This window comes from Littorina saxatilis, linkage group LG3 (genome assembly GCF_037325665.1).
Source record: "Littorina saxatilis isolate snail1 linkage group LG3, US_GU_Lsax_2.0, whole genome shotgun sequence".
Classification (NCBI taxonomy): Eukaryota; Metazoa; Mollusca; class Gastropoda; order Littorinimorpha; family Littorinidae; genus Littorina; species Littorina saxatilis.
The window spans coordinates 51056435-51074406 of NC_090247.1; the positions used below are offsets into that span (position 1 = coordinate 51056435).

General features: G+C 40.3%; 1 protein-coding gene across 2 annotated transcripts in view; it reads left to right on the forward strand.

Annotated features, from left to right (window-relative positions):
* The first annotated feature begins 4015 nt into the window (after window positions 1-4015).
* LOC138962600 (intraflagellar transport protein 88 homolog) overlaps window positions 4016-17972 on the forward strand; it is a 32943-nt gene continuing 18986 nt past the window's right edge. The window contains exons 1-12 of one of the 2 annotated variants that reach the window (XM_070334475.1): window positions 4016-4148; window positions 4627-4757; window positions 5186-5254; window positions 5639-5816; window positions 6571-6625; window positions 11578-11668; window positions 13510-13614; window positions 14036-14138; window positions 14851-14965; window positions 16744-16975; window positions 17598-17668; window positions 17813-17899. In XM_070334475.1, the coding sequence (XP_070190576.1) occupies window positions 4650-4757; window positions 5186-5254; window positions 5639-5816; window positions 6571-6625; window positions 11578-11668; window positions 13510-13614; window positions 14036-14138; window positions 14851-14965; window positions 16744-16975; window positions 17598-17668; window positions 17813-17899 (1214 nt within the window). In that variant the 5' untranslated portion in view covers window positions 4016-4148; window positions 4627-4649. Of the gene's footprint in view, window positions 4149-4220; window positions 4336-4626; window positions 4758-5185; window positions 5255-5638; window positions 5817-6570; window positions 6626-11577; window positions 11669-13509; window positions 13615-14035; window positions 14139-14850; window positions 14966-16743; window positions 16976-17597; window positions 17669-17812; window positions 17900-17972 lie in introns of those variants that run through there. The other variant, XM_070334474.1, reaches the window with a different exon arrangement.

The following is a 17972-nucleotide window of genomic DNA, read 5'->3' on the forward strand; positions in this document are numbered from 1 at the left end:
TGATCTAGTATATTCACATTGTTTTCTCGCGTTGTACCAAGTTTTAAGCCATAAAAAAGGAACATAATGGGAGTTATGATGCATTTTCGAAGAGCGAGCGAGCGAACTGAAAGTCTCGGAAAGCACCGGAGTTTCTGTCACAACCTATCTTTTTTTTTTAGAACATGCGCAACTTCTAACTCAAGCATTGACATATCATATTATTGTTGTTCTTGTATGTTTGCAGTTTTTTCTCACGTTGTACCAAGTTTTAAGTCATGGACAAAAAAGGAATTACTGATACATTTTCAAAGAGCTAGAGAGCCGCGAAAGTAAGTAAAAACACCGGATTTCTGTCACAACCGATCATGTCAGACTTGTTTTTAGAACATGCATGCGGGACCTCAAACTAAAGCATTCATAAGTTGTTAGGTTGGCTTCTAAGAGACCAGTCCAAGACCTATCCAACAAATTAGACTGCGTACCGAACTGTGTGGCCCAGCTTCCCCATTTTTAGTGTCACTGTTGCGACAGCGCACGATATTCAGTGTTGAAGGCCCGTGAGATATTAATTAAATCTCCACATTGTTATGAGACAGGAAGTCCGACGGGCGCTGTGGCGTGGTGGTAAGACGTCGGCCTCTTAATCGGAAGGTCGAGGGTTCGAATTCCGGTCGCTGCCGCCTGGTGGGTTAAGTGTTGAGATTTTTCCGATCTCCCAGGTCAACTTATGTGCAGACCTGCTAGTGACTTATCCCCCTTCGTGTGTACACGCAAGCACAAGACCAAGTGCGCACGGAAAAGATCCTGTAATCCATGTCAGAGTTCGGTGGGTTATAGAAACACGAAAATACCCAGCATGCTTCCTCCGAAAGCGGCGTATGGCTGCCTTAATGGCGGGGTAAAAAACGGCCATACACGTAAAATTCCACTCGTGCAAAAACACGAGTGTACGTGGGAGTTTCAGTCCACGAACGCAGAAGAAGAAGAAGAAGACAGGAAGTCCCTGCACTTATCAACTAACTTGATTTAAATCGGCTAAAGTGACTCCCTCCCCCCCCCCCCCCCCCCCCCCCCCCCACAAAAAAAAAAAAAAAAGAGAGAGAGAGAGAGAGAGAGAGAGAGAGAGAGAGAGAGAGAGAGAGAGAGAGAGAGAGAGAGAGAGAGAGACGCACACAAACCTGGCCGTACATACATTGTTTTCTGCACTCTACTTTTTTAACAAACACTGAATCGTATCATATTTGAACATATAATAGCAAAATCTCAAAGTATGTGTGTGTCCCCTAATATGGACTACCTTCAACAAATAGAAGAAACTCAGTAAAAGCTAAACGAGGCTCGTTTCGTTAATTCACCAAGAAGCTTGCTGATAATGACCTATGAACTAGCCCTCGAGCTTTCAACAAAATATAAAAATAGTCTTACTTTCGTGGAAGTTGATAATTTCATTTATTTTCTCTCTGTTTTTGATATGTTTCTTTATTTTCCTGGTGTGCTTCAAATAGTGTTGTCATCAACCCGAAACAGATACATCTAAAGCATATCTCAATTAGTCTGACTTGCCCACTATAAGTTGTATCCTGATATTTTGAAGTATAGGGGGCCTTTTACGGTGAAGCGTGAAGGCCTCTTCACTGTTCCATATTAGGCGCCAAAGCTCCTAATAATTATGGACCATTCGTGCATTTTTCTGTATTTAATTTTTGCTGAATGTCTATCAGAGGTTATTCGCTCTTATTAGGCTCAACTGTTAACTAAAGAGATAACGACTATCAATGAAATTTCTTCGCAAAAACTGAACAAGTTAGTTATCAGCAAGAAAGAAAAAGTGGTCCATTTTAGGCAACCTTCCCCTACATTTTTGGAGAAAAAAACCCACCATCGGCATAGCGAACCATGATAACAACGTTTAACTAAAAAAAAAAAGACACGTTTAAAAGAAGAACACATGCGTACATTTTACGACCCCCCACCCCCCCCCTCCCCGAAAAATCAACATCTTAAAAAAAGGGGATTGGGGGGCAGGGGGAGGGGTCCACTGCACTTTTCATGAGTTTGAACTTTCTGTCTATCTAACTACATTAGTCGACTGTCTCTGTCTGTCTCTGTCTGTATGTCTGTCTGTCTATCTGTCTGTCTGTCTGTCTGTCTCTCTATCTCTGTCTCTCTCTGTCTCTCTCTGTCTCGGCTGTCTCTCTGTCTCTGTCTCTCAGTCTCTCTCTCTCTTTCTCTCTCTCTCTCTCTCTCAAGTCTTATAGTTACTGTCATTAATTGACAGGTACTGAATTGGTAGTTATAGTTTTCTTTAAAGTTTCCACTGTTGGTTTTCGTTGATTCCAATTTCTCTCTCTCTCTCTCTCTCTCTCTCTCTCTCTCTCTCTCTCTCTCTCTCTCTCTCTCTCTCTCTCTCTCTCTCTCTCTCTCTCTCTCTCTCTCTCTCTAACTCTCTCTGCCGCTCTCTGTTTTCTTTAAAGTTTCCACTGTTGGTTTTCGTTGATTCCAATTTCTCTCTCTCTCTCTCTCTCTCTCTCTCTCTCTCTCTCTCTCTCTCTCTCTCTCTCTCTCTCTCTCTCTCTCTCTCTCTCTTTCCGCTCTTCTGTAAACATGCACTGAGTACCACGCTTTTGATGCTGAGTGACTTGATTTATTCTGTGCAATGACTTGTTACTACATTTAAACAAAATTGAGTGCCTGTTTATTCCATGGAAACTGAAAACTGACAACTGTAGTATAAATTCATAACATGCAGACAAAATAAACAAAAAGTGAAACATGCAAGATCCTTGCTCTTTGTTTTCCTACTGTCTCTTAGTGTCAGTGTGTGTTTATGTGTGTGTGTGTGTGTGTGTGTGTGTGTGTGTGTGTCAGTGTGTGTGTGTGTGTGTGTGTCAGTGTGTGTGTGTTTGTGTGTTCTCTCTGTCTCTGTTTCTGTCTCTCTCTCTTAGAGAACATAATAACAATAACTTTTGCACAGAAAACGAGACCACACAGACCACACCTAAATAAATCAAGTCAGTTGTGCATGCACGCGCATGTTTTGTGTGGATGCGTATCATGTGTATGTGTGCGTCAGTGTTTGTGCGTGTGCATGTGCGTGTGTGTGTTATGGACATGGACATAAGTTATTTATGGGGCACTGTCCGAGGAGTGTCAATGGCATATAGTGAGATTTGACACAAACCCTCGTTTAATCAGTCTGTTGACTGAAATTGGTTGGGCCTTTTTGAAGCAAATTTTAAAAACGGTGAAAATACCAGCTCAAAATAACTGGTTGTCTGCTGCAGAATTGTCTAATGACTAATGTCAACTGGCATACGTGTAACCCGGTTCCAGAAACGAAAAGGAAACAAAATCGACTCGATTACTGATGAGCTAATTGTTCCAACTGAACAAAAAGATGGAAATTTAATTATCATTTAAAGGATAATTTGATGTTATGATGACTTATGAGATGTGTTAGGGCTGGACTCACTGGACTGTCATTTGCGGACATGATACAACGTGAGAAAATACTGGCTGAGAATTAAGACTGACACTAAAACAACAAATATAATTATGTCATGTTTGAGGTCGCGCCTGTTCTTAACAAAAAAAAAATCGGATGTGACAGAAATTCGGGGCTTTTCACTTTCGCTGGCTAGCTCTTTGAAAATGCATCATAAATCCCATGTTTTTATTTCTATGAGTTAAAAACAACTTCTAAAATCAACTTGTGTCGGACATGCCGGGCGGATGTGACAGAAATGCGGTGCTTTCACCGCCTTTCGCTCGCTAGCTAGCTCTTCGAAAATGCATCACAACTCTCATATTGTTCATTTCTATGGATTAAAACATGATACAACGTGACAAATACTGTGAAGATACTAGAACAACAACAATATTACATGTAAATGATTTAGTTTGAGGTTGCGCGGCGCGGCGGGGTCGCGCGTGGTCACGCAGTAATTAGTCATACCCTTTTAGACTCCTTTGCTGAAGAACGAAGCACAAAGCTTAGCAGACTGTTTAATTCAAAACAACGCTGTAAATACTGCAGCCATTGATGAAACCCTAGATCGGTGGTGGTGCAAATTCTGCAAATCTGGAGGCTTAAATGCCTCTGAAATATGAGCTATGAATTTAACACACTAAAGTTCAAGATTACCCATTTCGATTTCGTAAAAACTGTAAGTAAAAAGCTATTCTTAAAAAGCGTTTATTCTTAAATGTGGAACACATTTTTACTTTGCTTGCTTTAGCGTCAAGTCTGTGTGGAATTCCAACAAATCGGAGTAGAAGCGAGAAGTGTCCACGAGAAGAAATTATAAACGTATTTTACAATTGACGAAAAGACGATCGGTTAAAGTGTAAAGGGTAAGTAGGCTTATAATCGAGCGTGTTGATAATAAGAGAGCCAAGGCTGTAAGCAGTTTGAAGTCGTTCAACTTTGGTAACCACTGTAAACAATCTTTCCTTCAACTTAGTTCAAGTATTTCACCCTTCCTATTGTCTCCTATTCAACATGTTTTCATCTTCTTGTTCACAACAAAAACACAGTTATTTTTGGCGTTGTGGGTTGTTTTTGATTGTTTGCCAAACAGGGTCAACATAGTCAAGTTTTACCATACATAGTTATGTTTGAATGGTATTTTCTCTCTCTTGCAGGTGACAAAGGAGTGTGAAACATCATGGCTGGTCTTTCACGTCCTCAGATGATGGAGCAAGTTTATCTTGCAGGGGAAGAAGAGGATCTGTACTCAGGCTATGATTATTACAACCCAGCTCTGGACACTGAGGTAAATAACATGTACACTCTTCTCATGCGAGGCTAGCTTGCCTGAAAGTGAAAGTGAAAATGTGAAGTAAAATGTCCATTGAATGATTACATGCATGCAAACATTCTGACTATGAGATCTAGAACTTGGTCTTTAACCACTTATATTACAGGCACAGGGTGCTCTTGCTGCAAGCAGGCAAAATTGAGAGGCAAGAGATAAGATTGAAAAGATGCTGAACTGCTAAGTTTTGTTAAACACACAATTTAATGTACATATATTTTATACAAACAAACAAACAAATAAAAATGGCATGAATCTGGCCTTCAACTGGTTGCTCACAGGAATATATATACTCTCTCTTTGCAGCTTCTGTCATCTAAAGTTTTGTAAGTGGCAGGATTTTCATGCAAGTTTATGTTCAATAACAATTTCTACTTTTTTGTTAGGGCCTTGCTGATGATCTTCAGTTTCAACAAGCTGTGGTCAAGACGAGTCATGGACGTCGGCCCTCTTTGGTTTGTATTTTATTCATATTTGTGTCGCTTGGATGCTGTTGGTAATCTAATAATATGTCCATGATTATTTGCAGGAACTAACAGGATACAGATTAGTGTGGGCTAGCAGTAGCAGTAACACATTCACTCTGATGATATTCAAGAAATGGTGTGTGTCTGTGTGTGTGTGCACGTGTTTGTGTGAGTGTGTGTCTGTGTGCTTGTGTTTGCAGTATCCTCACATGTTTGTACCATGATGAGAAGTTTATGCGTGCTTCGTATGACTCAAAACCTCAATGAAAGTGTTGAGGAAACTAAAAGTACATGGAATATCAATTTTGTTTTTAATAAACAATTAGTTATACCAACATTTTTGTGTATCAGGATCCGTATTACTGTTTACAGCAAACTGCAGCTCGTGGCACCATTGGAATGGGAGTGGGAACAGCAACAAATGCTCGACTTGGCACAGCAGCTCGCATGAGTACAGCTGCTCGAGGGCGTATGGGTACTGGCATGATTGCTGGTGATGATGGGCCACGCCCAATGACAGCTATAAAATCTGCTGGCTTTCGTCCCAGAGGTAATGCAATACACTGGAACCCTCTTTTAAGACCCCCCTACCCCCACCCCCCCCCCCCAATCTCAATCTAAGACTACCTCTCTTTTTTTAAGAACCTGTTTTCTCAGATTTCCTCTTCAAAAGCTCTGTAATCTTACCCCCATTTTAAGACAGCCACCTGATTTTAGAGGTCTTATAAAGGAAGTTTAACTGTAATGTAATATAGGTTGAAAATGGACTGAATTAATTCTTTTCACTGCATAAGATTCATTTCTGTACTGCTTGTGCATTGCAGCTATTATTCCTGATAAATGACACGTTTGTATGCCATTGGCTTGAAAATAAAAAGAAGTTGTTGATTTAATGCAAGAAAGCATTAAAGCAACCTGATTTTAGTCTCAGACTCAGAAGTAAAAGCGATATTGATAGGAAATGTTCAATGGCAAGATGATTGTCTCTGTGAGTAGAACTAGCCTCAGAGTGGTTGTAAGCAATGTACTTGATAATCTATGTGTTGAATCCTTCCATTAACTTGTGAATAAAAAGAAAAGAAAAAATGTAATGTTTTAGTTGTTTTTAGGAGTATAGTCTTTACAATTTTTTTCTTTTAGTCTCTGTTTTGTAACAACATTCAGCAACTGATTTTCAGATAATGGTGTTGTGGTCATACTTTCAGCATATAGAGGGATTAGAAGTACCATTTTCTTTGGTTTTTCTTTTTTCCTTTTTCTGAACTTACATACATGACTGTGCGTATTTGCTTATATGTTTGCAGAAGTCTTTGATCACTTGCACAAGCAGGGATCTCCCTTGGAGGCCAAGCCAGAGACGTAAATGTTTTATTTTTCTGCTGTTCTTCTTGTTTTGATTTAATTTCTCAAAGCAGATCATTAAGTGCATTTAACAAGACTACAGTAAAACCTGAGTCTAGCGGACCCTTGTTGTAACGGCCACCTGCTACATACGGACAGTTTATCATGGAACGAACACGATTTCAACAATAACTAACCTTTAACGGACGGACACCTGCCACTTACGGACGCGGACACGATTTTTCGGACCGTAGGAAGTGTAAACACTGTCACAAACGGACACTACGTACATGAAAACGCAACTTCGAAAAGACGAAAACAATACATGGCGGCTCTTGCTCCTCAAACTATCGCGAGACGAAAAAAAAATTAAATCTCGCGCACGATAGAATCCGCGGCGACTTCCTTAGGAGTCGGGAAGACACAAATCCTGTGTATCGTCAAGGATAATGACCCAAAACGCGACTTACGACCGAGCTTTTTGGGATGATTTACGACTTTTGCGCATATTTCGAGCAGACGAAAACACAACATGGCGGCTCTCGCTCCTCCAACTATCGCAAGAAGAAATAAAAATGAAATCTCGCGCGCGCAAGATCCTGATACATCCGGGTTTTTTCTGCACGCTATCATGTCACGACGACTGTCTAGTTGACAAACGAAGATTCGCGAAAGAAAAGCGCCGACTCTTGAGTAGAGAGCTAATAAAGTAATCGCTAATCGAGCGAAGTGGCAATCCGCGGCGACTTCCTTGGGAGTAGGGAATACGAAAATCCTGTGTGTCGTCAAGGATAATGACTCGGTGTTATCTAGATGGTGAGAAGGATAGCGAAGCGAAAGTACGAAAAGAGAGGAGCCTGTACGAAGACCTCAACGATCGTGGTCAAGTTTAGCGATGCAAGGCGACGAATCATTCATATGAGCGGAAAGATGATTCGGGAGAAAAGTCGTTATGCTTTCTATCGAGTTAGGACATTCGGATTTTACTGGTTGCGCCACAATGTCAAATTAATGTGCTTCACTCAGCGGGGAGCGAGCATTACGCCATGAGTAAATTTTCTTTGAAATTTGAGTTCAAGTTGTTCTGCTGTAATCTGTTTGTGTGTGTGTGTGTGTGTGTGTGTGTGTTTTGATATGACAGTAAACTGCAACTGTGTGTTTGTGTGTAAACATGACAGTAGATACACGGCAACCAAATTCATGACCGCCCGGGCCAAAAACTCAAACCCCCCTTTTAAGACCCCCCCTTTTTACGACCTAATTTTCAAGGTTTTTCCAAAGTCGTAAACAGGGGGTTCAACTGTATGTATTCAATAGCTCAATTTTTTCTCTCTCTCTCTCTCTCTCTCTCTCTCTCTCTCTCTCTCTCTCTCTCTCTCTCTCTCTCTCTCTCTCTCTCTCTCTCTCTCTCTCTCTCTCTCTCTATTTTCAGTGCTCTTTGTAAAATATTGCCCCGGCCCCTCCACCTGTGAAGAAAGGACACCTGTCTAATAGGGACACCATTACCATACCCCAAGGGTGTCCTTTAGAGACAGGTTTTACTGTATTGCAGAAAATGCTTGAGCAGAATTTAATGTTTTAACACTATTGTGACTAGCACTGCCACGGCGTTAACGTCCTGCCTGCCCAAGCTTGCCACCAAGAAACTTCCCAAAAATCAGTATCTGTAAAGAAATCTGTCTAGCAAGCTTGAATTAAGTCCAATCACCACCAAATTTTGTGTACTAATTCAACAATGGATGCCCAGTTCAGTCGTGCTATTTATAAGTTTGTCACGCGATTTGTTTTAGCAAAGGGGGGTGAAAGGGGGGTGAAAGGGGGATAATTTGTGTTTTTTAACGTTTTTTGTGTGTGTTTTATTTTCCACTGCTTTTTTTAAAAGTTATTTTTTAACAGAAAGTATTATAAATAATGTTATAACCAAACAAGGTGTAAAACCTATGAATTAGCTGAAATATTGTTAACATTGTACACAGAAATAAGGAGACAGTACAAAGAAAAAAAACAAGCAAATCACGCATTCACTCACAGCATCCTGACTCAAATGAAACAAAACTGTAACACTCACCAAATGATGTCTAGGTAATCCATATTGAATATAAGTCACATTTTCACAACAAAGTACCAACTGTACACCTATGAACAATTCCAAAAGGATTTGAAGGCTCCAGCCATCCATTGTTATCAGTGCTGCCACGCCCCCATAGCTCCTGCACGATTCCGAGATACATGTTCGTCTAGCAGTATCACCCCCTACCACGTGTAGTTTGCCGACTCGTACTAGCAACAACGGGACTGTTTCTTCCTCAATATCACTGCTATTATCGCTTTCTTGAGGCTAAAACGACACGATGTATCATGATCTACAGGATCCTCAAGATCCAACATCCGGAGAATCTCCTCCCGTGACAAGGCTCGCCTTCGATTCATTTTTTTTGTTCGAAAACACCACGCAAATCTGCACTAATTTGATCAAGCCGGAAGAGAAAACCACGTGTATCAAGGGAAACAACTCAATTTATTGCAATCTTCAAAAACCGGGAAGCAATCACGAGTCTTGTACCTTGTATGACTGGTACTGAAAAATGCGCGTCCCGTCCATGGGCGTTTCAGTGCTGTTACTGATTTATCAGCGTCCCGTCGCGAAAGTGTTAAACTGTGAGTAAAAGTGAAGACGAGCAATTTTGAATTTTGTCATCAGTTGAAGATGCAGGCAGATATAAGCACAAGTTTCATTCTACAGTGGAACCCCCTTTTTTAAGACCAATTTAAGATTCCCTCCTTTTTAAGACCTTGTTTTCTCAGACTTTCTGTTCATAACCTCTGTAAAATTACCCCCATTTTTACATTTAGTCAAGTTTTGACTAAATGTTTTAACATCGAGGGGGAATCGAAACGAGGGTCGTGGTGTGTGTGCGTGTGTGCGTGTGTGCGTGCGTGTAGAGCGATTCAGACCAAACTACTGGACCGATCTTTATGAAATTTGACATGAGAGTTCCTGGGTATGATATCCCCGAACGTTTTTTTCCTTTTTTTGATAAATGTATTTGATGACGTCATATCCGGCTTTTCGTGAAAGTTGAGGCGGCACTGTCACGCTCTCATTTTTCAACCAAATTGGTTGAAATTTTGATCAAGTAGTCTTCGACGAAGCCCGGACTTCGGTATTGCATTTCAGCTTGGTGGCTTAAAAATTAATTAATGACTTTGGTCATTAAAAATCTGAAAATTGTAAAAAAAATTATTTTTTTCTAAAACGATCCAAATTTACGTTCATCTTATTCTCCATCATTTGCTGATTCCAAAAACATATAAATATGTTATATTCGGATTAAAAACAAGCTCTGAAAATTAAAAATATAAAAATTATTATCAAAATTAAATTTTTGAAATCAATTTAAAAACACTTTCATCTTATTCTTTGTCGGTTCCTGATTCCAAAAACATATAGATATGATATGTTTGGATTAAAAACACGCTCAGAAAGTTAAAACAAAGAGAGGTACAGAAAAGCGTGCTATCCTTCTCAGCGCAAGTACTACCCCGCTCTTCCTGTCAATTTCACTGCCTTTGCCGTGCGCGGTGGACTGACGATGCTACGAGTATACGGTCTTGCTGCGCGCGTTGCATTGCGCTCAGTTTCATTCTGTGAGTTCGACAGCTACTTCACTAAATGTTGTATTTTCGCCTTACGCGACTTGTTTAAGACTCCCTCCATTTTAACACTTTCGCGACGGGACACTGATAAATCAGTACCAGCGCTGACACGCCCATGGACGGGACGCGCATTTTTCAGTACCAGCCATAGAGGGTACACGACTCGTGATTGCTTCCCGGTTTTTGAAGCTTGCAAATAAATTGAGTTGTTTCCCTTGATACACTTGGCGTCCCCTTCTGCCATTTGCAAATTCGCCTGATTTGTGTGCGTTTTTGAGAAAAAAAAATGAATCAAAGGCGAGCCTTGTCTCGGGAGGAGATTCTCCGGATGTTGGACCTAGAGGATTCCGTAGAGCATGATTCGGGCGAATCGTTTTCGCCTCACGAAAGCAATACAAGCAGTGAAAGTGAGGAAGAAACAGTCCCGTTGTTGCTAGTACGAGTCGGCAAACTAAACGTGGTAGGCGGTGATACTGCTAGACGAACATGTAGATCTATCTATCTCGGAATCGTGCAAGAGCTATGGGGGCGTGGCAGCACTGATAACAATGGATGGCTGGAGCCTTCAAATCCTTTTGGAATTGTTCATAGGTGTACAGTTGGTACTTTGTTGTGAAAATGTGACTTATATTCAATATGGATTACCTAGACATCATTTGGTGAGTGTTACAGTTTTGTTTCATTTGAGTCAGGATGCTGTGAGTGAATGCGTGATTTGCTTGTTTTTTTCTTTGTACTGTCTCCTTATTTCTGTGTACAATGTTAACAATATTTCAGCTAATTCATAGGTTTTACACCTTGTTTGGTTATAACATTATTTATAATACTTTCTGTTAAAAAATAACTTTTAAAAAAAGCAGTAGAAAATAAAACACACAAAAAACGTTAAAAAACACAAATTATCACCCTTTCACCCCCCTTTCACCCCCCTTTCACCCCCCGTTGCTAAAACAAATCGCGTGACAAACTTATGAATAGCACGACTGAACTGGGCATCCATTTTTGAATTAGTACACAAAATTTGGTGGTGATTGGACTTAATTCAAGCTTGCTAGACAGATTTCTTTACAATTACTGATTTTTGGGAAGTTTCTTGGTGGCAAGCTTGGGCAGGCAGGACGTAAACGCCGTGGCAGTGCTAGTCACAATAGTGTTAAGACCCAAATTTCTCAGATTTTTGGAGGTCTTAAAAGGGGGGTTTCACTGTACTGTAGTTTCTCAGAGTAGCTGTCTCCAATGGTTTATGGTTTTAAATTTTATTTTTGTACTTATTTAATTATCTGGCAATTTATTAAGCTATTTGTTTATTTTAGCCCTGAGGACCAAATGCGTCTGTTGGAGAGGAAGGTCCATGAGCTGATAGATGAAAGTTGTCTGGCCAACAGCAGAGGAGAACTTGCACTTGTAAGTAACTTGCTAGTTTGAGAATAAGTGTTGTAGTCTCGATCTCCATCCATCTATCAGCTTTATGTTGTAGTTGCTGCTGCGTGCATAAGTTGTTGAAGTGTGTAATCATTTAATGTAGTGTGAATCCATACTCTGCTGTAAAGAGGCGGTAAACATGCTAATATCTATTCGGTTGACGTGGGTTGTATATATATGACCCATACCTTTACGTTGAGTTCTTCTTTTTACATTTAGTCAAGTTTTTACTAAATGTTTTAACGTAGAGGGGGGAATCGAGTCGAGGGTGGTGGTGTATGTGTGTCTGTCTGTCTGTCTGTCTGTCTGTCTGTGTGTGTGTGTAGAGCGATTCAGACTAAACTACTGGACCGATCTTTATGAAATTTGACATGAGAGTTCCTGGGTATGATATCCTCAGACGTTTTTTTCATTTTTTTGATAAATGTCTTTGATGACGTCATATCCGGCTTTTCGTGAAAGTTGAGGCGGCACTGTCACGCTCTCATTTTTCAACCAAATTGGTTGAAATTTTGGTCAAGTAATCTCCGACGAAGCCCGGACTTCGGTATTGCATTTCAGCTTGGTGGCTTAAAAATTAATTAATGACTTTGGTCATTAAAAATCTGAAAATTGTAAAAAAAAAAATTTTTTATAAAACGATCCAAATTTACGTTCATCTTATTCTCCATCATTTTCTGATTCCAAAAACATATAAATATGTTATATTTGGATTAAAAACAAGCTCTGAAAATTAAAAATATAAAAATTATTATCAAAATTAAATTTTCGAAATCAATTTAAAAACACTTTCATCTTATTCCTTGTCGGTTCCTGATTCCAAAAACATATAGATATGATATGTTTGGATTAAAAACACGCTCAGAAAGTTAAAACGAAGAGAGGTACAGAAAAGCGTGCTATCCTTCTCAGCGCAACTACTACCCCGCTCTTCTTGTCAATTTCACTGCCTTTGCCATGAGCGGTGGACTGACGATGCTACGAGTATACGGTCTTGCTGCGTTGCATTGCATTCAGTTTCATTCTGTGAGTTCGACAGCTACTTGACTAAATGTTGTATTTTCGCCTTACGCGACTTGTTTTTTCTTCTTTTAGAAGTTATGGGTCATACACAACCCACAGCATCTGGACTGTATAGCCCAAAGCATGATCCGTTGAAGGTTAAGGACATGCACATGGGTTACACCTACACGACTTCATGCTTGTTAGCTTATCAGCAATTTTTCTCCACTAGTGCAAGTGACATTGTAACTGGTATGGTTTTAAACAAGATTTAATGTATCGATTGGAGATTGGATTTCCCTTCTTTGAGTCATGTGACGTCAGAGGCCGACAAAACTTTATAATTTGGCGTTTCAGGTTGACCGAAACTTTAAAGGAACTACAAAACACACGTACGTCATGTGTTTGATTGCATGTGTGTGTGCTGTTCAATGTCAAAACAACAACAAAGTCAGTACATGACGTGTGTTTTGTAGTTCCTTGGAAGTTTCGGTCAACATGAAACACCCAAATATGAAGCAAATGTGTTTGATTGCATGTCAGTGTGTGTGTGCTCGTTCAATCGTCAAAACAACAACAAATTCATAGTACCTGAAAGGAATTCGATCGATACATAAATGTTATTTGCGTGTTTGACCAAAATATGACATTTTACACAGATCTCGACAGTCATTGTTCACCTCGACCGCTAGCGCGGTCTCGGAGAACAATGACTGTCTCGATCTGTGTAAAATGTCATATTTTGGTCAAACACGCAAATAACGTATAGAATCACTTCTAATGGCTAACATTATATACAATTGCTTCATTTTCAAACGCAGGCGCTGGAGAAAGCAAAGGAAGCTGGACGCAAGGAGAGAATTCTTGTCAGACAACGTGAGCAGCAGAGCCAGACGGACCAAGCTAACCTGGACCTTACTTATGCTGTGAGTTGTTTTATTGTTATATTTGTCATGCCTGTGTTTACTTTCCAAAGATCTGCATGCTTACCTGTGATAGCAGGTAATCTGCTTGTTCGGTGGGTGGTTTTTTTCTGAATTAGTAACATGTTTGCAGATACAGGAATGAATATATAGACGTGATCGAATACCATGAAAATGGGTTCATGTTTTTTCTACTCTAGCAGAGATATATATTTACAGGCACTTACATATATGCGAATTCACATCCATGCAGTCACAGCCATAGACACAGATGCAGAAACACTTTCAGAAAGATGGACGGTTACCGAGACACACGCACACATACACTCACACACAGACACACCATTCTCTCTCTCTCTTTTAAAGGCACGCACAGATAGCAAGAAGAAACAACACAACTCTAGTGTGAATTTTCATTTTGTAGGTACTGTTCAACCTTGCCAGCCAGTATGCTGCCAATGAGATGTTTGCTGAAGCTATCAACACCTACAATGTCATCGTCAAGAACAGAATGTTCAGCAATGCAGGTTTGTTGCCCGTTTAAAGCATACCTTAATTTCTCCAATCGGGGAGAAACAGTCAAACCTCTTTATAACCACCATGCAAGGGACCTGCCAAAGTGGCCTTAATAGACAGGTGGTCACTATGGAAAGGTGCATTATGTAGAAGAAAAAGTCATCTGCAATTCTTCGGAGGGGTCGTTGAGGGCAAGTGGTCGCTTCTAAAGGGTGGTCATAAGAGAAGGTTTGACTAGATTTCATTATCTATCCCACCCCTTGCTCTGTTTTTATTTTACCTGTAACACAGAGGCAGTTTAAAAAACCCCATATTTTAGTCTGTTATGCCATCGGATGACTTTGGCAGACGTGAAGGAAATTTCCATTTTCTTATTGATGGTAGACTGCGTGTACATTGTGCCTGTAAACTGTTATTGCTGTGAAAATGAAAAGGTTTGTCTGTGTAATGTCTGAAGCAAGCCATTGTGCTGCTGCAGTCGGTGAATGAGACTACGTCGTTCATTCCAGTTGGTAGGAGTGTTATTAAACTTGTTGATGTCTTTTAAAAAGCGAAACTAAATTCAGAAACATGAGACACGTACATCTACATGTACAATGAACATTTTGCAAAGTGTACAGAATATACCTTTCTTGAGATCTGACAAAGATCCATGTACCTAGTCTCTCTGCTCTCACCTCAAAACGAAGCTGTGAACATGAAGAAGACAATGTATACTTGCAGGACGTCTGAGGGTGAACATGGGCAACATCTACTTCCGACAGAAGAACTACCCCAAGGCCATCAAGTTCTACCGCATGGCGCTTGACCAGGTGCCCAATGCACACAAAGAGATGAGGTTAGTCTGACAAGTGTTCTTTCTGAGAAGTTCTGGCGCTGTGACTTTTTTTTGCAGCTGATCAATGCATTCATACACATCCGTGCACACAGTATGCCAAATTCATTTTTTCTCTCACATAATTATATGAATACACACTGTATTTCTGACCCCTCCATTTGCCCCCCCCCCTCTCCCCCTCCCTTCCCCTCTTAAATTGTTAAATATAGACAGAAGTGGTTTTGTCCTTGTTGAATGAACCTGTGGCATGTTTGTTGATTAGGTGAAAGTTTAGATGCATTTCTCTTGTTAAGTGTAACTTGAACTTTAAAGGTGGTCGTCTACATTTTTGCTTTTTTTCAATAATCTTATGGTTAGATTTCGCTAAAAAGTTATGTCAGATGATGAATGAACCATGGGGAAAAAAGTTATAGAAAAAAAAATATGTAAAAAAAGATTTTATTTTTGGGTAGCGTGACTCACGAACATGTGCTTTGCCTAAAAATACTGACCATGTCATGTCACTATGCTTATAGCCACGCCCAAACAAGTGCAGCAACAGTTTGACACTGGAGCGCTGTCCACGCTTTTTTTTAAACGCACGAAATGCACGGGATTTGAGAGGAGTTTTGCGCTTGGCATTTTCCAAATAAGGATATCCTACTATGAGTACTACGCTGGAATACTACAATGAATTTTCAAACGGCTACACTGGCTTCGTCTTTCCTGATCGAAAGGGGGTGTATTGTTGATAATTGTAGATAATAGACTCTGCATTTTAATGGTCAAATGGCGATTTCGGTATAAAAATGTAGACAAGGACCTTTAACACAAATGAGTTTGGATTGTAATACAATGGAACCCCCCTTTTACAACCTTCATAAATCTGAGAAAGTCAGGTCTTAAAATGGAGGGAGTCTAAAAATGGAGGGAGTCTTCTTCTTCTTCTTCTGCGTTCGTGGGCTGAAACTCCCACGTACACTCGTGTGTTTTTTTTGCACGAGTGGAATTTTTACGTGTATGACCGTTTTTTCCCCCGCCATTTAGGCAGCCATACGCCGTTTTCGGAGGAAGCTTGCTGGGTATTTTTCGTGTTTCTATAACCCACCGAACTCTGACATGGATTACAGGATCTTTTTCGTGCGCACTTGGTCTTGTGCTTGCGTGTACACATGGGGGTGTTCGGACACCGAGGAGAGTCTGCACACAAAGTTGACTCTGAGAAATAAATCTCTCGCCGAACGTGGGGACGAACTCACGCCGACAGCGGCCAACTGGATACAAATCCAGCGCGCTACCGACTGAGCTACATCCCCGCCCCAATTGAGGGAGTCTAAAAACGGAGGTAAATTTACAGAGGCTATGATGAACAGAACATCGGAGAAAAGAGGGTTTTAAAAAGGAGGAAGTCTTGAATTGAGGGTCTTAGAAGAGGGGGAAATTCAACTGTATATGCCATACTTTTTTGTGTGATAGCACAATTGTGACCCTCCACCACGAAATGAGTCGCATGTCGCCTCGCGCGGTTCTGCGCTAGGCTTAATATAAGTCCGGGGAGTGTCTGGTAACAGTGTGAGGGTCACCTTAGTCACAGGCTTGTAACTCAAACAGTTTTCGCTCTTTTCTAAAACGGGTTTCACCACTGGATAGAGCACAAAACACTCTTTAGGAAAATGTAAAAACATGAAAATCATGCAAAGTTGACATATTGCGACTCATTCCGTGGTGGAGGGTCACAATTTAGTTTTGTCCTAGACCTATAATCCTGATGGTCATCTGATTGCGTCATCTTCTTACAGGACAAAGATCATGCAGAACATCGGCATAGTCTTCGTGAAGATGGGCCAGTACACCGATGCCATCACCTCGTTCGAGCACATCATGTCAGAGGGGCCAAACTTCAAGACAGGGTTCAACCTCATCCTGTGTTACTATGCACTGGGGGATCAATCCAAGATGCGTGCAGGCTTCCAGAAACTTCTGACAGTGGACCTCAAGATTGAGGATGAAGAAAAGTACATTGCACAAGCTGTAAGTTGGTGAATTAATTATGATCACATGAGAGTCTTCAGACTTTTGGCAGAAATTTGACTTTTTCTCTGAGCTCCAGGGGTACAATTTCCAGCAGTTTTGTGATTTGCTTGTGCCCCGACTTTCTGTATTATATTGGAGTCATAGTTCCCTTTCAACACATCACAGATCCCATGTCTGACTTTGTTGAATCCCTGCTTTCAATTAGATTTGGTTGTTTTTGTTTTGGGCTGTTTTTAAGGTGAAAGTGAGTCTCGGACATTCTTAAAAAAAAATGTTGTGTGTGAAAGAACATTTTTGAGAAGGGAATTATATGATCTGAAGTTTTTAAGTGGTGTGCCTGATTCTTTGAATATGTTTTAGAGCTGATTCAAACTTTCTGTCACGAAGTCAATAGTTGAATACCAATGTGAAATAAGCATGTTTTATTCAGAGCCAGTAGAATAACGACAGTAGCCATGCACTCACAATCGTAGACCTAAATCCAGTCGAAAATTCCTGCCATGCACAGCTAGGTTTATTGTAGGTTTAGCAGGCTTCAATAATTGGAAACTTTTGATGCTTGATTGGTTTGTTTATTTAAGTATCTTTGATAAATGAACAGGTTTTTTTCCTTTTTCAGGATGACAAACAAGCCATGCTTTTGCTGGAGGTTATCAAAAATGACTCCTTGCGCCAGATTGAACGAGAAAGGTAAAAGCATTATTTCATTTTATATTCATTTAGTTATTCTTCAGTGTAGAACTCCTAATCACATAAATATCAATAAGAAATTTTGTTACTTATACAGTGCTGATGTGAAATGCTTGCAATCTTTTGTTTTACGTTTTCTCTCAGGAAATATGAGGCTGAGAGATGCATCAAGTATGCAGCCAAAATTATCTCCCCTGCTATTGAGAGCTCCTTTTCTGACGGATATGACTGGTAAGTAAAACTCATTACAATCTGATTTGTAATTATCTTCATCATTCATGTAGATGATAAAAGGGTAGAAAAA